This window comes from Lepidochelys olivacea (genome assembly GCF_965140295.1).
Source record: "Lepidochelys olivacea isolate rLepOli2 genome assembly, chromosome: 3".
NCBI lineage: Eukaryota > Metazoa > Chordata > Testudines > Cheloniidae > Lepidochelys > Lepidochelys olivacea.
In genome coordinates, this window is record NC_140413.1 from 176,499,635 (window position 1) to 176,520,667 (window position 21,033).

General features: G+C 43.6%; 1 protein-coding gene and 1 long non-coding RNA gene across 2 annotated transcripts in view; one reads left to right on the forward strand and one right to left on the reverse strand.

The window, feature by feature from the left end:
* Window positions 1-940: 940 nt before the first annotated feature.
* TMEM247 (transmembrane protein 247) overlaps window positions 941-21,033 on the reverse strand; it is a gene marked incomplete at its 5' end in the record, with an annotated part of 49,354 nt that continues 29,261 nt past the window's right edge. The window contains 2 exons of the mRNA XM_084624950.1: window positions 941-1,388; window positions 3,061-3,396. Of these exons, the coding sequence (XP_084481076.1) occupies window positions 1,179-1,388; window positions 3,061-3,396 (546 nt within the window). The 3' untranslated portion in view covers window positions 941-1,178. The remainder of the gene's footprint in view (window positions 1,389-3,060; window positions 3,397-21,033) is intronic.
* Window positions 9,591-16,648, forward strand: LOC311518578. The gene is made up of 3 exons (XR_014711035.1): window positions 9,591-9,970; window positions 15,729-15,808; window positions 16,228-16,648. It is a non-coding gene; the product is annotated as an uncharacterized lncRNA (long non-coding RNA).

The following is a 21,033-nucleotide window of genomic DNA, read 5'->3' on the forward strand; positions in this document are numbered from 1 at the left end:
AATAAAACCGTTGGCCCTTATTTTATTTGGATTAGTTACCTGAACTCACATACGTTGGTTGTGTCAGACAGCCTCAGCTTACTTACCATGTCAAGCCTCCTCTCAGGAAGATCATGCCATGGATCATTCAATTTACTGCAGATCTCTGCACACATACAAGCTAGAGGATCCTATTTGTGATCTTCCACTATTTTGAAAATATAGAGCTGTAGATCTGGCTGTGGGATGACTTTGGAGATCTGTACTCTTTCTGTGGTGGGTCAGTGTTTATCCAATAGCTAGACCTGGGTCTGAGATAGATTTACATCCAGGGACATGGTTCAAGGGGCTTGCTCTAGTTGCCATGCATAGCATGGGTTCTGTATGGAAACAGAATGCCATTTGAATACACACTGAATATCATCCTGTCCAGGATCAAGCATATCAGAAGCACACTCAGGAATATGTTTGAATTACACCCATATCATCCCCTAAAACTTTGACTTGAACAGCTCTTTAGATGTTGGGATTGAGGTATCCAAAAATGCTCATTAAGTTGTTTCCCCATCATGTACACAATATCATATGGAGACCTTGCAGGAAAAACAAGGACTAGCTCCTAAATCTTCCTTTATGGGTCCTGAGTCTATAGCGATCTCAGCAGTCACCAGAACTTGGCTGCAACAAATGTGAGTGCTTGTTAGTGAAAATGAGCCACCCATTCTCAAAAGAAATAGGGTGTGGACCTAAAGGGCGTGGCACATCCCAGCTAGGAACAAGTAAACCCTCTCACTGAGAAAACACCAAGAGTAAATAACCACATGGGCCCCCTTCCATACAGCTGCACAGAAACAATGTTCATAGCCAAGCCGCTATCTTCCTCCAGGGAGGTGAGAATAAATGGACAAAGACACATTCCAAAGCGATTTCTATTACATGTATCTTTATTAGTATAGGTGAATGTGACAGAATTATGCTGAATATGTTAATGGAAGAACATGTAATTGAACAACGATATTCAGCTGCAATATTCAAAAGGAATAAGTTAAACTTGCACAAGTTAGAGCATTGTGTATGTAATGATAGTAGAAATGCTAGGTGAAGCGCGGGTGGGATAATGGAGATGGGGAGCAGGAAAAGTGGGGAAAAAGTCAGGACAGATCAGCATCTGTTTCAGCTGTAGCAAATGTGCTGTTGCTTTAGCAACATTTTTTCTTATTTTTGTAATCCTGGAAAATCTTCTTGAAAATGAAATAGAGCACAACGGCAAAGCAAAACAGGTAGTGTTTTATAATAAAATAGAAAGCCAGCTCCCTCACTGTGTAAATGAGGTGTATAAAGATGAAGCAGTATAGAAACAAGGTATACTGGTTCTGGGGCCGGAGTAGGTCATAGAGTCCTTGGCCAAACTGTGGAAAAAGGAAGAGAGATGCATGACATTGCAAGACTGCATTCTGCACACTACTTTGTACAGATCCTGTTGCTCAGCACACCCAGTCCTTTTGGTCTGTACTGGATGTAGCCCATGCTCTGTGTGAGCTCATAGTCACATATTAATTCATTTTTCAATAACCAAAAGCTCAATCATATGTACTTACACAGCCCTTATGTGGGAATGGTTAGGCTTTATGTTAATATAGGAATTGGCAGTTTCTTTCTTTGACTGAGCCTGAAAGAGGCCAATATACACTGGGCCTGATTCTGATCTCATTTATACTGGTAATTCCATTAGTGTTACTGTTGCTTAACACCAGTGTAAGTGAGATCACATCCCTCCTGCTGTACTTGTTGCCAAACTATACACACAGAAGGTGTTACCGGTAACTTTAAAATCTCTGGGTTTGTACAGCACCTTGCCAAGTGTGGTCCTCCATCCTAACTGAGGCTCCTAAACTCTACTGCCATACAAATAATAGATAATAATGCAAACACTTCTATCTATCTTGTGCTAACTAACAGCACAAAGCCTGCAAGAAACGCTAAAGATACATATACATCTTACCATAGACGACATAGGAATAGACAGCCTGATACTTCTCTTACTCACACCAGTAACCAACCGTTGAAAGTGAGAGGAGAAATAGCTCAGAGACAGCAACAGTGATCAGGAAAACCCCCTCAACTGAGATTTGCAAGAGGCACATCTTCTAAACCTTTCTGACTCTGTCAAAAAATTATCTCCTTTAGACTGGACATCTGGTAACAATGGACCAAATCCTACAAACCCTTGACTATGTGATTTCAACAGGGCTACTTCTGTGAGCAAGGGGTTGCAAAATCTGGCCCATCGTCCAAATTTTTATGGGCTTGGTGAACAGATCTCTACCTGCCTTCACAACTGTTTGCTCTGATATACTTGTGGCTTGGTCATCTAACTGTGCCTCAGGAAATCTCTCAGAAACTACTCTAGCAATAAGAAAAGGAGTACTTGTGGCACCTTAGAGACTAACCAATTTATTTGAGCATGAGCTTTCGTGAGCTACAGCTCACTTCATCTAGCAATAAGTCCTCTTTGACCTCTTCCATTATAGAGGCAGGTAAACCAAGGCAGGCCCTCAACGTTTTGCTGCCCAGGGTGGCAAACATTTTCGGTGCCCCCCTTCGTGGCTGAGTAACACAAACACTTAAACAAGGGCTGAGCCATGTAACATGCCCCTCATGTTGATTTGGTGCCCTCCAGAAACTGGCACCCCAGTCAGCTGTCCCTAAAGCTGGCCACGAGTTAATCAGTAGAACCATCAGTAAGATCCATTACTCTGGTGAATTCATCATTTTGAAAACATTCCTTCTATGTTTTTCTTAAGCCCATTGAACTTTACCCAATAAACTTAATTTGCAAGTTAAAATTACTTTAACAGCTCTTTTTAATTTTATCACAGTCTTAGGGGACGGTTCTTAGGGGAATCAATATCTTGACTTCTCTGTGAGCAACAGTGTGAGCTGCAGGGATCACATTCTCAGGTCTAATGTAAAAGCAGGATGAAAATGTTCTTGAATACTCAAAGGAATGAGGCTTTATGGAAGTGTGGAAATAGTTTCCCTCTCTGTCATTCCCAGCGTTTTTTTCCCATCCCCACTTACTGATCTGGGTGTTGCCTGTTGACGTAGCTGCTCCATAGTCTTCTCATGCTGCCGTTGCTTTTCATTGTCTTCCTGTTTGTGTTTCAGCCTGGTCAGTGCAGAATCCCACCTCATCTTCTCCAGCTCGAGATCAGTGGCTGTGATGCGCCTGCTGCATGGCTGTTCCAACTCCTCCAAATTGCTGATCTCACCCATGCTGTTGAATCCTTCTGGCTGCAAAGCATCAGCTTCTCTCTTTGCCCTGTTCTCCAAATGGACTGCTTGCCTCTTACCATCCAAGCCCTCTGTCATATCATCTGGGAAGTATGATGATGTTGGGGTACCTCTGGAAGCATCCTGGTACAAATTGGGAGTAGGTATCAATTCATATTTAAGCTGATATAAGAGACCTAATCAGGCTTTGATGGGACAGATTTGGTCTCATGTACCTAAAACTTTGGGCAATTAAATATTCACATATTGACTATAATATCCTATAATATCCACCAGTTTCCTTTGAAAAGGTATTTTATAGAGTTGGTTGGGAATTTTCTGTTGAATTTTTTTTTCCAACAGAAAATACAATTTCTGCAAAATCAAAATTTTTCTATAGGAAAATCTAAATGAACTATTTTGTTGAGGTCAGATTGAGCCAAATCAGAACATCCTGATTCATTGAACCAAATCAAAATGTCAGTTCAATATTAATCTATGTCCATCCAAGCTGCTGCCTCATGAGAGAGGTGCCTCAGATCTCCCATGCTCCCACTCTCCTTCAGGGGCTGAGCTCCCTGGCTGGATGACATCTCCCATTATACACCATGATCTTACCTCTGGCTGAATTTTCACTTCCACTTACCATCTTCTCATGCTGCTGCTGCTTCTTGTTATCTTTATACTCAGCTATCTGCACAGTAAATTCAAACCCTGTCTGCATCTCCTTTAATGCTATACCAGCTTGGTCTGAATACTCCGACCCCTCCAGGTTGCTGAGCCGCTCCAAATCGGCTTGTGTCTCCTGGTCTTTAACATGCAGAGACTCTGTCTCAACATGGGAGACATCTGATGATGTCATGGTATCTCTGGGGGTGTCCTGGCACAGATTGGGGAAAAGCATAGATGTACTTTTAAGCACGTAACCCCTAAGAAGCCAAGGGACAGATTTTGAAAGATATTTAAGCACCTGCAAATGCAGATAGATGCCTAGTGGGATTTTCAGAAGACACATGGTGCCTAACTCCCATTGAAACCACTGAGAATTAGGCACCTAGACAATTCTGAAAATCCCACTAGGGACCTATCTGCATCTTTAAGCACCCAAATACCTTTAAAAATCTGGTCCCAAACAGTATACAGGGATGAGGTGGAAATATGACACCATCCTTTTCTACACCAACCAATAGATTTGGCTGGGGCCCGGAAGGAGGTATGCTGCATCATCATATGGCATAGCACAATACACTCCCTGGAGCTCTGGGAAGGATAAATTCTCTTTTCTGGAGGTACAATCCATTGTGGAGACCCCACAGAACAAAGCAGCCCCCCACGGCCCCAAACACAGACCAGTGCTCGCAAGATGCAATCTGCCGCTAGTCAGGGTCAAAAGCATCCTTTCAACTGACTTTTCTGAAATAAAAGTGCAACCTGTCTCTTATCCCAAGCTACACAGTATTTAGTTAGAGATTTTATGAAGGAGGCATGAGTCACAAAAGTCATCTTTATAAGAGAAGATTTAGACAGGAAACAAAACACATTCGCTAATGCTCCTGAGCTACATGATTGCCTAAAGCTGATGAAGAAGGTAAGGAAAACTGAAGAATTACCATAGTTGATTCAGGCACAAAAGTGGTGGAGGAGACTAGACTAAACATTAGAGACATACACAGCAGTCTGTTTCACAAGTCCCCCATGCAGAAAATTCAACCCCAGCTGCTCCGACAGACCCACACCATTAAAACCCAAACCAAGCTACTTTTCCAAACTGCCACAGTGATGTCATGACATGCCACACCCTGCTGACATCATAATCACCTTGTTGCCACAACATATTACGTGCTTGCTGTTGCTAAGTGTCTGAACTGTCACAATACCTGTCCTCCCACATCCTCACGATTATCACTGATATAAATCTTTAGGTTTGGAGAGCAAGAAAAGGTCCATTGGTTAGGGCATCAGCCTGGGTCTTGGGAAACCCAGGTTCAATCTCTGCTCTGCTACAGACTTTCCTGTGTAACCTTGCACAAGTCACTTAGTGTCTCGATGCCTTTGTTTCCCATCTATAAAATAGGGATGATGGTACTTCACAGGCATGCTGTGAACATAAATACCTTAACAGAGTGGGAGGTGCTCAGCTACTATAGTGATGGGGGGCTTAGAAGTACTTCAGATAAAACACGGTTTGTGTTCTGTGTGTACTGGGGCATGGGCAAAAGGAGTATGAGCCTCCAAATTTGGCCTATGTATTATTATTAGCATTTATAAGGCACCTATCATCATGGTATTTGTCACGTATGTGTCATGTAAATAAACAGTGGGCTTGATTCTTCATAGCCCAGTACCTTGTGTAGTCATTTATACCACGGCAATGTGAGTGTGTCTCATTGGTACGTGATGTGTGGAGAGCAGGATCGTAGATGAGAAAGACATTAAATTATTGAGACCATCCCCGACATATCAATTATCCAGGGTAGTGTCAGTTTATGTCTGGATTTTCAAATCCCAGGCTGCTACACCCACCCTGATACATGAGTGGATAGAATTCCATTTTTAGCTTTGAATGAGAATTTTCAACACTGTTTTTAAGTGCTTTTTCTGAAGATCTTATTACTTTGGCAGGTGCACCAGCACTAGGTATTTGTATACTCCGAAGCTGTGCAAGTGGAGAAACAGGGAGCCCCAGAAGGTTTATGGGAGTAGCGTGTGCCTTCTGAGTCAGTAGTGCAGGAGCCCTGGAGCAATTTTTACAGCGGGGGTGCTCATGATGAAAACCATGAAAACCATGTATTAGGTGTTTGTTATTACTACTTCAAGCCAGGGGGTGCAGTAGCACCCCTAGTTCCAGCACCACTGCAATGGTGGAACAGAGATGTGTGGCACCCATTGGGCTTTTTCCAGTTAAGTTTCTTGCATCCCTGATGGCTACTGGAGAAATAGCAGTGCCTTACATTTACTCCAATTCTCAAGATGTCCTCCCGAAAGGATCTTCCTGTAAATCTTATGGAAGAGCCATAAAAGGACTTGACATCCCTGCTCAGGGACCAAGTGCTGCGGTGCATTAGGGAGAAATCCATTTAATATTATATGTATGTTTTTGCTGAATGATTGCATCGGTAGATAGGAGGCATGGGATGCTGTTTGCTCAGCAGGCATTACAGTGATACACATGTAATAAACCTCTCATCTGCTACTTGCCAAACTGCAACCTCCCTCCCTCAAACTTTTGTGGCCAGAGCAAGTAAGGTGCTGAGCAGCCTCAACTCCAAATGGTTTTAGAGGGACCTGGATGGTGGTCAGCACCTCACAGGGCCTTGTCCTTCGTTTATTTTTTTTATATTGGCTTCCAAATTCAAACCAGAGAGGAAGTTAAAGCCACTTCCTTCCACCCCCAAAAGTGGAGGCTGCTATTTCCTTCATCTAGTCATCTCTTTTGCTTTGCTTTTCTCCTCGCCTGCTGTCAGCTGGCCTGCAGAACTGAGGTTAGCAGTTAGCAGGCAGCTACACTCTGTGATGCTGTCATTGCTCTGAAGTTACTGACACAGTTTCCAAGATGATGCTTTCTTTTACTTCCTTCTTTGCTATATGACAGGTTTCAGAGTAGCAGCCGTGTTAGTCTGTATTCGCAAAAAGAAAAGGAGTACTTGTGGCACCTTAGAGACTAACCAATTTATTTGAGCATAAGCTTTCGTGAGGTAAAGCTCACTTCATCGGATGCATAAAGTGGAAAGTACAGTGAGGAGATTTTATATATTCACAGACCATGAAAAAATATACATTGTAAGGAGAGTGATCACTTAAGATGAGCTATTACCAGCAGGAGAGTGGGGTGGGGGGAGAGAAAACCTTTTGAAGTGATACTCAAGGTGGGCCATTTCCAGCACATTTCCAGGAGTTAACAAGAACATCTGAGGAACAGTGGGGGGGTCGGGGGGGGGAATAAACAAGGGGAAATAGTTTCACTTAGTATAATGATTCAACCGCTCCCAGTCTCTATTCAAGCCTAAGTTAATTGTATCCAGTTTGCAGATTAATTCCAATTCAGCAGTCTCTCGTTGGAGTCTGTTTTCGAAGTTTTTTTGTTGAAGGATACTCACTTTGAGATCAGAAATCGAGTGACCAGGACCGAATGGCTAGGCAGCAGTTCTGCGGAAAAGGACCCAGGGGTGACAGTGGACGAGAAGCTGGATATGAGTCAACAGTGTGCCCTTGTTGTCAAGAAGGCCAATGGCATTTTGGGATGTATAAGTAGGGGCATAGCCAGCAGATCGAGGGACGTGATCGTTCCCCTCTATTCGACATTGGTGAGGCCTCATCTGGAGTACTGTGTCCAGTTTTGGGCCCCATACTACAAGAAGGATGTGGATAAATTGGAGAGAGTCCAGCGAAGGGCAACAAAAATGATTAGGGGTCTGGAACACATGACTTATGAGGAGAGGCTGAGGGAACTGGGATTGTTTAGTCTACAGAAGAGAAGAATGAGGGGGGATTTGATAGCTGCTTTCAACTACTTGAGAGGTGGCTCCAAAGAGGATGGTTCTAGACTATTCTCAGTGGTAGAAGATGACAGGAAAAGGAGTAATGGTCTCAAGTTGCAGTGGGGGAGGTTTAGGTTGGATATTAGGAAAAACTTTTTCACTAGGAGGGTGGTGAAACACTGGAATGAGTTACCCAGGGAGGTGGTAGAATCTCCTTCCTAAGAAGTTTTTAAGGTCAGGCTTGACAAAGCCCTGGCTGGGATGATTTAATTGGGGATTGGTCCTGCTTTGAGCAGGGGGTTGGACTAGATGACCTTCTGAGGTCCCTTCCAACCCTGATATTCTATGATTCTATGACCAGAGAGATTGAAGTGTTCTCCGACTGGTTTATGAATGTTATAATTCTTGACATCTGATTTGTGTCCATTTATTCTTTTACGTAGAGACTGTCCAGTTTGACCAATGTACATGGTAGAGGGGCATTGCTGGCACATGATGGCATATATCACATCGGTAGATGTCCAGGTGAACGAGCCTCTGATAGTGTGGCTGATGTGATTAGGCCCTATGATGGTGTCCCCTGAATAGATATGTGGGCACAGTTGGTAACGGGCTTTGTTGCAAGGATAGGTTCCTGGGTTAGTGGTTCTGTTGTGTGGTGTGTGGTTGCTGGTGAGTATTTGCTTCAGGTTGGGGGGCTGTCTGTCTGTTGGTCTGTCTCCCAAGATTTGTGAGAGTGATGGGTTGTCCTTCAGGATAGGTTGTAGATCCTTGATAATGCGTTGGAGAGGTTTAACTTAGGCTTGAATAGAGACTGGGAGTGGTTGAGTCATTATACTAAGTGAAACTATTTCCCCTTGTTTATTCCTCCGCCCCTCCCCCCCCCCGTTCCTCAGACGTTCTTGTTAACTCCTGGAAATGTGCTAGAAACGGCCCACCTTGATTATCACTTCACAAGGTTTTCTCTCCCCCCACCCCACTCTCCTGCTGGTAAGAGCTCATCTTAAGTGATCACTCTCCTTACAATGTATATTTTTTCATGGTCTGTGTGTATATAAAATCTCCTCACTGTACTTTCCACTTTATGCATCCAATGAAGTGAGCTGTAGCTCATGAAAGCTTATGCTCAAATAAATTGGTTAGTCTCTAAGGTGCCACAAGTTCTCCTTTTCTTTGCTATAGTTTTTCTCCACAGCAGCAAGTGCAAGCCATGGCGTATAATATTCAGGAGAACTGCTTACACTGCTGTTTGGGGGTTTTGTGGTTTCACGTTTGATTACAAAGACTGTCTTTTAATAGATGCTGAAACACAGTTTAGAGTTTAACATGTTTTCTCTAGGCAGTCTTGTGTATCTTGCATTGGGGCCATGTTGAAGGCCAAATTTAGAGAGGACGTTGGTAACGAAGGAGTGTGAGCATATGCTAAGGGTTCCAAGAGGTGTGTTTTGGTGTAAGTTATCTGGAATAAGGGGTAATCACGGATGCTGAGCCAGAGCAGGAGGAAAATTAGGGCCCCGTTTTGACTTTTAGGTATGACCCCCCCCGTCCGGAGAAATGCACAGCTGCGCCACCCAGCAGGAGTATGTCCACAGGGAAGGGGTACCATGTGTGGATTCCTTATGTGGTCATCCAACTCTGCCAGCAGGCTACAGATTGGAGGCAGGGTAACAGCTCTGCAGCCTCCTTTCCTCTTTGGGATGGCTTTTGACACAGGAAGTGCAAGCAGGAAGTGGCCCCCGTGCTGAGTAGAGCACAATTACAGCCCACTCAAGTGCAGGGGTTGCCAAAGGAAGGCTCTTTCCCACATGCTGACTATGTTGCTTAATGTCCCAGCTGCTGCTTTACGCACCCACACGTGTGCTTAGCACAGTCCAGCTCTCTCACTCTGTTTAGACATGAGTAATATCCTGTTGTTTCTTGGCAACCCTATTTTATCTATCTCCCAGTATTTCTCAGGGAGTGTATGCTGTACCCTCTGAGAGCATGTAGCAGTGAGCATGGTCACCAGGTATGCTTGGGAGCTCCTGAGGCATTGTGCATGGAATACTTCCGCTTTATTAAAAAGAAAAGGAGGACTTATGGCACCTTAGAGACCAACAAATTTATTTGAGCATAAGCTTGCGTGAGCTACAGTTCACTTCATCAGATGCATTCAGTGGAAAATACAGTGAGGCGATTTATATACATAGAGAACATGAAACAATGGGTGTTACCATACGCACTGTAACCAGAGTGATCAGGTAAGTGAGCTATTACCAGCAGGAGAATGGGGCGGGGGGGGGGGGAACCTTTTGTAGTGATAATCAAGGTGGGCCATTTCCAGCAGTTGACAAGAACGTCTGAGGAACAGTGGGGGGTGGAGGAGTGGGGATAAACATGGGGAAATAGTTTTACTTTGTGTAATGACCCATCCACTTCCAGTCTCTATTCAAGCCTAAGTTAATGGTATCCAGTTTGCAAATTAATTCCAATTCAGCAGTCTCTCGTTGGAGTCTGTTTTTGAAGTTTTTTTGTTGAAGTATTGCCACTTTTAGGTCTGTAATTGAGTGACCAGAGAGAGTGAAGTGTTCTCCGACTGGTTTTTGAATGTTACAATTCTTGACGTCTGATTTGTGTCCATTTATTCTTTTACGTAGAGACTGTCCAGTTTGACCAATGTACATGGCAGAGGGACATTGCTGGCACATGATGGCATATATCACATCGGTAGATGTGCAGGTGAACGAGCCTCTGATAGTGTGGCTGATGTGATTAGGCCCTATGATGGTGTCCCCTGAATAGATATGTGGGCACAGTTGGCAACGGGCTTTGTTGCAAGGATAGGTTCCTGGGTTAGTGGTTCTGTTGTGTGGTGTGTGGTTGCTGGTGAGTATTTGCTTCAGGTTGGGGAGCTGTCTGAAGGCAAGGACTGGCCTGTCTCCCAAGATCTGTGAGAGTGTTGGGTCGTCCTTCAGGATAGGTTGTAGATCCTTGATGATGCGTTGGAGAGGTTATAGTTGGGGGCTGAAGGTGATAGCTAGTGGCGTTCTGTTATTTTCTTTGTTGGGCCTGTCCTGTAGTAGGCGACTTCTGGGTACTCTTCTGGCTCTGTCAATCTGTTTCTTCACTTCAGCCAGTGGGTATTGTAGTTGTAAGAGTGCTTGATAGAGATCTTGTAGGTGTTTGTCTCTGTCTGAGGGGTTGGAGCAAATGCGGTTGTATCATAGAGCTTGGCTGTAGACAATGGATCGTGTGGTGTGGTCTGGATGAAAGCTGGAGGCATGTAGGTAGGAATAGCGGTCAGTAGGTTTCCGGTATAGGGTGGTGTTTTTGTGACCATCGCTTATACCCCTTTATTGTTCAGATTAATGGCGTTCCGGCACTCTGCCTCCTGCACACAGGTGGCATGATTGACTTGTGCATTTACTATCAACATTTCACAGAACAATAGAATTGTCCCCCATCAAAATGTTCTGTCCTGCTCTAAAGCTTTCTGTCCATACAACATGACAAGGCTGAGAGATAAGCAGACAAGCCAGGGCAGGGCCTTTAGCAACAGAGAATATTGGCTATCAGAGTAGCTGGGAGAATGTGCAGACAGGAATGTGGAATCTCATGACATCGTTGTCTGGTTTAGGGTTTGAATTGTGCAGCTGGTGTTTGAGTTTTCTCCGGGAGTGAGTGGGAGGCTTGTGAATCCAGTGCTGTGTAGCTTCATTTCTCTCTCTGGCCTTGTGCCTAAGTCTTCTAGGTAAATGTTACATTTAATCTTCACTTTTCTTTAGCTGCCGGATGATAAATTGTAAATTACCTCAGTGCAGTGGTTCCCAAACTGGGGTTCGCGAACCTCTTGGGGTTCGCAGCATGTTACAGGGGGGTCGCCAGAAAAATGTCACTAATGGCGGCCAGAGGACCCGGGCCTTGGAGGCAGCAGGTGGGATTCAGTTGCAGGGCTGGCAGCCAGAGCCCCAGGGAGAGCGGAGCAGGGCAGTTGGGCCTGGCAGCCTGAGCCCTGCCCCCATCAGTTGTGGGGCCGGCAGCCCAAACCCCAGCACTCCACGTGGGGCCAGCAGCCCGAGCCCCAGGGAGGGCGGAGCTGGGCAGTTGGGGCTGGCAGCCCCAGTCCTGCCCCCGTCAGTGGGGGAGCTCTGCATGGGGCTGGCAGCCCAAGCCCCAGAGAGAGCGGGGCCAGGTAGTTGGGTCTGGCAGCCCGAGCCTCGGCAGTCAGCGGGACCTGCAGCCAGAGCTCAGTGGAGCTCAGTTGACCGGGACGGTCAACGGGGTCCAACAGCAGGAGCCCCACAGAGAGTGGAGGAAATTTAAATTTAAATCCCTGGAAATATTCATTTTTAGGAGGGGGTTCATGAGATTTCACAATTTAGTGAAAGGGGTTTGCAGGCTGTTAAAGTTTGGGAACCACTGCGTCAGGGGAACTAGGGTGAGTTTGTATTTTCCATCTAAATACTGTTAAAAAAAATGAAACCTGTGTAATAATTTGTAAATAAATATTGCCATTTGTTGAAGTTAATGGAGATTTGCCATTGACTTCCATAGAGGCCAGGATTTCACCCACTTGAGAAAGGGGGTCTTTTGAAGGATGGTTGAAAAACATGGGAGGGGTTTGTTAGTATTTGCGCTGTGCTGTTTCTGATTGTTAATAGTAGTTACGTGATTGAATGTCTAAGTGGTAGGTGCAGGTTTTTTTGTATATTTCAAGTATTTTATTGTTATATAGACTTGTGTTTTAATTTTTGTGCAAACACCCAGAGTAATTTTTGTGCAAATGTGGATTTGACAATAAATCTAAACAAATTAATAAAATAGCAAAGATAGTGGCAAACTGGAGAGGGCTCAGAGAAGAACGTTAAAAATGGCAGTATTGAGGGGCTGACTTATGGAGAGTTGTCTGAAAGTTGGGGGTGTCCTTTCCCTTGCAGACTTTGGGAGGATTGTCACAGGGGTAGTTCTTCTTGCAGCTGGACCCTAAGGGACCACTTTCCAACTGCCGTCAGACATTGAGGAAAAGGACACATCACCCCACTGTTGGGATATGTAGTCATGTCCTTTTCAGAGAAGTGAAAGTCAGCAGATGGGAAGGAGATTTCCCTTGATGTTGGTCAATGACAGAGCCTGATGTTCGGGATAGTTGTTATGCCCTGGCTCAAGGATATTGTAACTCCAGTTATATGTCTTTATAGATAATGTAAGGGCAACCTTAATAGCAAAACATGTAAGAATGTAAGAGCAACCTTGCAAAAGCTCACATTGTCTGGAATACGCGAGATATCAGTCTTTCCAAATGCGTCTATTGTTAAAATTAGCGTTTGCCATATCCCCACGCAGGGAGCCCATCTCATATGTTGGGAAAGGGAGGACAAGAAGCTTCAGCTTCTTAAAGACTGTCTCTTGGGTAAAGGGGAAGATAGGCGATGGTCCTGAAGAGAGAGGCATCATTCAAGAACCACACATGCTTCTATCAAGCAGACCTATATACAGGGCTGTGTCTTCATAGGCCTGGCAATGATGATTGTTTGGATACCTGCTCTTATTTCCCTACCCATTCTGGGACTAGGGATGGAGTGACAACTGTAAAGAGCATGTGTGTAATAATCACCACAATATAGAACTCCTTACACTATGATCACACAATTCCAAATTTTAGCCTAGTTACCCCCTCCTTAGTTGTTGAAATTGTTATTTCTTGCTTGTTGAATACTAGAGCCGGTCAAATATTTTCTGAGAAAACTACAACAAAAATGGTCTTGTTTTAAATATTCTACGTTCCAATAAAAAAGGAAAATATTTTACCTAAACCAAAAAAATTCAGTTTTCAATTTTTTAAAAAAAATAATGGCTTTTGTGATTTAAAACAAATTACATTTTTCATTTCTGTAGAATGTTTTTTATGGAACACACTTTCTCTTTTTTTACCAGGTTTTCATATCCAGATGTATTTGGCTCTATGTAGATGAAAACAGTTACTTTCCCAAGGATATTACAATCTAGATAGAGATCTGATTATTCATTTTGGATTTAAAGGACCAACCTGGCCCTGGCACAGCTCCATCCTAGTGAATGGAGTTTCACCCACTTATGCTAGGGCTGAATTTGATCCAAAATGTGCTGAAAGCACAGCAAAATACAATGGAAGTATAGCAATGCTTCTTAGTCTGATGAGTTAAAGTTGACAGGTATATGGAAGAAGGCGGTTTTAAGGAAGGACTTGTAACAGATTTGGCATACCAAGAGGGAAGTCATGGAAGTGTTCATGATGATCAGTGTGGGAGATGGGTACGGAGTGAGAAAGTAAGGGGGAGGCCTGGACTGAGTAAAGGAAGAGAGTTGGGGTATAGGAGAAAATGAAAATGGCCCCTAAAAAAGACACCAGGTTAATATCAGCAGGTCCAGGCTCTGTGGTGGAGCTCTGGGGACTGGGAACTATTGAGGATACTGAGGAAAGCTACAAATTGAAGACTCAGAGAAAAGCGAAAAGCCACATATAGATGAACTAAACTGAGACAGTCTTGGTACCACAGGCAGCCTCCTGAGATGAGGGAGGCTCTGTCTTCATCTTGTATGTATTGCCTGAGAGGATACCAGTACCATTCAGGAGTGGAGCTGCACCTTGCACATATATCAAGTTACTTTATACCCCAAAACAGCAAAGACAATGGGGGTGGGAGGCAGGAATGGGAGGATCTGCAAGGAGGAGGATGCTATATCACTCTGAAATAATCTTCTTGTGGCCATCATGCCTATACAAAGGTGAACAGGGGTCTAGTATTGGTGGATGCACAACGTGGGTAAGCAAAACCTGGCTTACTAACAACTGGATTAGCAAGCACTTGCTGGGGTCATGAATGGCCATGGAAATTCTTGGGCTGGATCCTCAACAGTCTAAGGTGCCACAATGAGAATCTCCCTGTTAGGTCATAGGGCACAGTATATACCTTCTATGCACAGTCACAAACATTTGTGACACTAACTGGGAGGTGGGCAAATGTGAAAAATTCCATTTTACACACACATCAAATACTGATTTGTTGGTCTGCAGGGAGGTTCTGCAGCTGAACTGGGACAGCCCATGGGAGATCCTACCCCACTACCAAACAACACTACTCTGGGAACCACGAGTGGGAGGAGAGGTCCCAGTTCAGGCAGGTGCACACATGGCTTTAGAAACTATGTCTGATTATAGACTCTCTCTCTGTTTTTTTGTCACATCCAGGGCCAGCCCTAGATGTTTTGCCCTGGCAGAAAATGTTTTCGCCAGCACTCCTGCCATACTCCCTCCACCCCCAAGCCAAGCAGCCAAGCGAAAAAAACCCAAACTAACAAAAACGGTGGATTGGCAAAATTGTGCCTCCCCAGATTCTGATTTGGGACCCCCTGGAAGTTGGTGCCCTGCTTGACTGCCCTGATTGCCTGCCGCTGAGGCCAGCCCAAGCCACATGGTGTGTATCAGTGTAGACAACAGTACAACAGCTGTGGTATACATGCAGTGCCTTTAGCTGTAAGGCTGGAAGGTTCACAAACTCTGCCTCCTGCCCACCATTCATCAGGTGAATTAAGTATGCTCACTTCACACACGTCCCCAACCCAGGGGCATCAATCTGGCATCTATCCATAAAAGGCTTTGTCGACACAATGAGCTAGAGGTGTGATGTCCCTGCTCGGGAGAGCTAGCATGACCACATGTGCAATCATTGAGCTAGCATGCTATTTGTACTTACTGGAGCTGCCGTAGCACAAACAGCAGCGGAGGCATGTCACAGCGGCGCTGAGAACAAACCCACCTGAAAATAGTGAGTATTACTACTCGGCCTGGCTTAGCCATGCCTCTACAGCTGCGACCCGCGCTATCACGGCTCTGCTGCTCTTAATACTCGTGCTAGCTCACTGAGATCAAGCATGACGACATGTATGTGAGCAGGGTGATCACATCCCTAGCTCATAGTGTAGAAATAACCAAAGACACATTGTCAATTTCTAGTTTAATTTGAGATCCGATTATTCCAGGAGAAACCAAACACAACTGCCACTGAAGACAATGGAGATTAAATATGTGCATCTCTGGAGACAAAGGACAAAAACAATGGGTGAGTACAAAACCGACAATTCCAAGAGTTTCAAAATTACAAGTCAAGTCCCTTACAAATCATGATCGGCTTAAAAATCTGATCATTACCCCCCCCCCCAGCATATCTGTTTTTCTAATCTTCAGGATTCATGTTTTCCAGCTATACTTTGCCACCATGTGGGCTAGAATTTTTTTTTTTTTAAATGAGGCAGAGATTCTCACCTGATCATGATCACACAACACCGGGAGCTGGGGCTTTAAGAAAAAAGACCACCCCGCCCACCCCCCAAATATCATGAGACTAAAACAGTGAGAGTTGCCAACACTGGACACAAGCATGAGGCCATCAAGCATAAGCTCACAGTGGTGGCAAAATATGACAGATGAAAAACTGTAAAGTCAGAACCTGATCATGCATCTCTCTTCCTGTTTCCACAGTTTGACCAAGGACTCCACAACCTACTCCAGCCCCAGAACCAGTAACCCTTGTTTCTATACTGCTTCATCTTTAAGCATGTTGTTTACACAGGAAAGGAGCCAATTTTCTATTTTGTTATAAATCGCTACTTGTTTTGCTTTGCCATTGTGCTCTGTTTCATTTTCAAGAAAATTTTCTTGGCTTACAAAAATAAGAAATAATGTTCCTAAAGCAACAGCACATTCACTACAGCTGATACAGATGCGGATGTATCCACACTTTCACAGCTCCTCATCTTTGTTATCCCACCCTTGCTACACCTAGCATTTTTACCTAGCAATGATCTAACTTGTGCAAGTTTAACTTACTCCCTCTTTTGAATATTGCAGCTGAATATCATTGTTCAATTTCATGTTCTCCCATTAACATATTCAGCAGAATTCTGGCACTTTCACCTATACTTATAAAGTGACATGTACTAAATCACTTTTGAATGTGTCTTTGTCCATTTATTCTCACTTCCTTGGCAGAACTATGTGGTCATTTACTCTTGGTGTTTGCTCAGTGAGTGGGTTGACTTGTTCCTTTCTGGGGTGTGCCACTCTTTCCCAAGAAAGAGGACCTGAAGAAGAGCTCTGTGTGAGCTTGAAAGCTTATCTGTTTTTTTGGACCAACTTCTGCTGGTAAAAGATTTTACCTCATCCATTTTGTCTAACATCCTGGGACCAACACTGACTGAGGGTGACATAATTTGGTCCTTACTGTTCAGAGATTGGTCTTAATGCAACCCCTAAGTAATGACTGAATAAACAACCTGGTCCAAGCTCTGCACTTAAAGGCAAATCCAGGCTCCATGGCCTAGCCCAAGTAGCTAAGCTTGCTGCTGGGAAAGAGTACAAGGGGAGGAATTCATGTACGAACTTTTGCCTTTGCTAAAATATAGGGAAATCGCATTTCCAGCTCATTCAGTTCAATTCATTCCAAGTCCTTCCTTAGGGCTCCTGAGCAGCAGAATTACTTCATAAATCATTTGTAAAATGAGTCCCATTTATAGATACCCTGGATTTTTTTTCTATCCCTTAGCATTTAATTTTGTTTTTTTAAAGGCTTGCATTGGTTTAGCTGTGGTGTAATCTCAGTAATACACATTCACTTTTTATCTAGGTTAATAGTGTTTCTTTGGGGTTGTTAGAAGGGCTATAAAATGGTATTTTCCCCAAAGTGAACAGTTAAAAAAAGTCCAACCTTTAAAATATTGCCAGATCTGACTCAACTATTTAGGTCATTTACCTACTTGAATTCACAGAGTCAAAATTCACCTCTGGTGCATAAGACCACTACAGGCAATGCAGCAACACCAGCAATTAAGCTGACTCAGCTGTGTTCCTGATATGAAACGAGCTTTTAAGAATGTTCATACAACCGTGAAGAGAATATTTTGGCATTTGGAGGAGGAGAAGGTGGTGGTTCTGTAGGTTTTGATAAAAAGTTTATCACACACTTAAATGCAACATGAAAGAAAGCAATGAGGTGCTTGAAATTTGAGCATTCGAGAGCCTTTGGACTGGAGATCTCTCTAGGACTTTGAAGACTTTTTGGAAAAATATCTACACAATATATGTAATTGACCTGGGGGTAAGGTATGGGTCTGTAGAGCTGGGTTCAATTCCCAGCTACAGACTTCCTGTGTCACTTTGGACAAGTCACTCAGAGTGGCACTACAAGTTAAGCATATGTGTGTGTATCTGTGCTTTAAGCCAATCATAAAAAAACAATATTTTTAATTGGAAATGGAGATGTTTTGTTTTAGGTAAAAAATAGTCACTTCATCTCTATGTACATCAGTTCCACATCTGTAAAATGGGGATACTACTTCCTTTCTACCACCCTTAGGCTGCCTTTTCTATTTAGGCTGCAAGCTCCTCAGAGTAGGTGATCTCTCTCACTACATGTATATTACTTCTGTAATGAGAATATAGATTTTGGTTGAAAACAAGGTGCTGAAGCGGTCCAAGACACACTGTGTAGATGATCCACATTGCCTTCACACTGATTTTTTTTTCTTTTTGGTATATATTTTCCACTGTATTAACACAGTATTTAAAATGTCCACTCCATGCTGTGATTTTATCTCCTGTTGCCTAGAAAACTTCATGTATGGGCCAAGTTCTAGACAAGAGCCAGAGCATAACAGCCTAAAGGGTAACATTATAAAAAAATACAGGGCAAAGGGTTATTTAAGGGACAATAGTTTATGTAATATACAATACCTTTGTACTACAGTGCACAACCCATTGTGTGTATAGTCCTTGCACACATCCATCCTTGTGTTACCAGAAGAGACTGGTGGAATTGATTTAAGGACCCCACCTCCCTAAAAGGATAGATTCCCCTGTAGGGTCTATCACCTATTAGTCACAGGTCAAATGAAACTTAGTCATTTTAAACACTGAAAACAGGCAGGAGGGTTTATTAAAAGGGTACATAACAAAATATAGAGAAAAGGGCAATAAAGCATAAAACAGCTTGGTGGTTTTATAAATAGAGCTGGCTTGAAGCCCAGACCCAACACCTAACCAATATGGACACAACACAAATAAAATGTCAACGTTATTCACTCTCTAGGAGTGACAGCTCAGGTGTAGAGGGCTCACAATGCTCTCATCTGTCTTGCTTCACAAGTAACTCAGGTCAAGACCTTGAGGACAGCTACTGGAATCAGGAACTTGAGATGGAACAGGAGATCTTCCTCAACAACAGACAAACAGGTAAGAACACGTGTTTTGATGATGTTCCTCTTCCTCCATCACATAACCAAGCACAGACACAGGCTGAACCGAACAAGGGCTGCCTCCTGAGTGGACAGCCCTTGACAGAGTGTGTAGCCCTTAAATAGACTCTGTCACTAGGCAGAATAACTGGGAGTCAGATGACCCCTTCCTGCTTTTACTATGGCAAGGTAGATTAGGCTTAAACTTTAACCAATCAGAAAAACAGACACCTAAAAAGGGCACCAACCTTGGTAACAAGCAGGTAGACTAAGATAAAGAGTGAAAGATAAATCAACAATCAAAAAATAAACAAACCCAAAAAATGGCTAAAAGCCCCAACAATTCCCCTCCTTGATGGTAGGAATCACTTCGGTGTTCTTTACTGTCACACTTAACCTTTGCCACATATGTAAACTTAACCCAGGTCATAGTTACACTGCCTTAAAAAAATCAAATTAACCTATAGTTAGTGTAACTAGTCTCTCTTACTTTTCTTTTAACCCAGAAAGTTAAAGATTCTAAATATATATTAATTACAGCTTGAATTATTACAATTACGAGATGTAACAACATTTCCCATGCAATGCTATAGTTTGTGTTGCTACTAAACAGATTTTTCCCACCAATGGGAAGAGAGAGTTTCCTCCTGGGTTCTTGTTTAAGATTCTTTGCATCAGTTGGGAGGAATGGTGGACCGTCCCCACTACCTCCTTTCCTTCCCTTTGTAACTGTTTTAGATGCTGTTCTGAATGTGGGTGATGCACCATTTGTTTTAAGAGCAGATATATTTACACTCAAATGAACTGGTTCAATATGTTTGTATAACAAATAATGGGTTTCAATAGTTTGTACACTTATCTCATGCCACTAAGCTGGGGGGAGAGCTAGATACGCTGGAGGGTAGGGACAGGATCCAGAGTGACCTAGACAAATTGGAGGATTGGGCCAAAAGAAATCTGATGAGGTTCAACAAGGACAAGTGCAGAGTCCTGCACTTAGGATGGAAGAATCCCATGCACTGCTACAGGATGGCGACCAACTGGCTAAGCGGCAGTTCTGCAGAAAAGGACCTGGGGATTACAGTGGACAAGAAGCTGGATATGAGCCCTTGTTACTAAGAAGGCTAGCGGTATATTGGGCTGCATTAGTAGAAGCATTACCAGCAGATTGAGGGAAGTGGCTATTCCCCTCTATTCGGCACTGGTGAGGCCACATGTGGAGAATTGCATTCAATTCTGGAACCCCCACTTCAGAAAGGAGTGGACAAATTGGAGAGAGAGTCCAGCAGAGGGCAACAAAAATGATTAGGGGGATGGGACACATGACTTATGAGGAGAGGCTAAGGGAACTGGGCTTATTTCTTCAGCAGAGGAGAAGGGTGAGGGGGGATTTGATAGCAGTCTTCAACTACCTGGTGCTGGGCTGTTTTCAGTGGTGGCAGATGATAGAACAAGAAGCAATCGTCTCAAGTTGCAGTGGGGGTGGTTTAGGTTTGATATTAGGAAACACTTTCACTAGGAGGGTGATGAAGCCCTGGAATGGGTTACCTAGGGAGGTGGTGGAATCTCCATCCTTAGAGGTTTTTGAGGCCCGGCTTGCCAAAGCCCTGTCTGGGATGATTTAGTTGGTGTTGGTCCTGCTTTGAGCAGGGGTTTGGACTAGATGACCTTCTGAGGTCTCTTCCAACCCTAATCTTCCATGATTCTGTGTAAAATTAACATCACAGCCACATAAAACACTGAACACAAACATAAATTGACATATGGATTATGAGGTATGGTGTAATAATTAACAACAAAACTTTTATATGAACTGTGTAGACATATACACTTTACATTTACTAACACTAAGGCATATTGATTTACATCTTTGATTTAAACTGGTTGTCAAGGCTGATTCCCCACTCCGACACTTTGAGTGCAGACGGTGGGGGCCCGCAAGGATTCTAAAAATTAATACTGGCCATTCCAGGTTTGTATTAAACTCCCAAGGTTACAGCTTCTCTCTGACCTTGGACGGGTAGATGCTGCCACCACCCAAATGCAAAACCCCCTA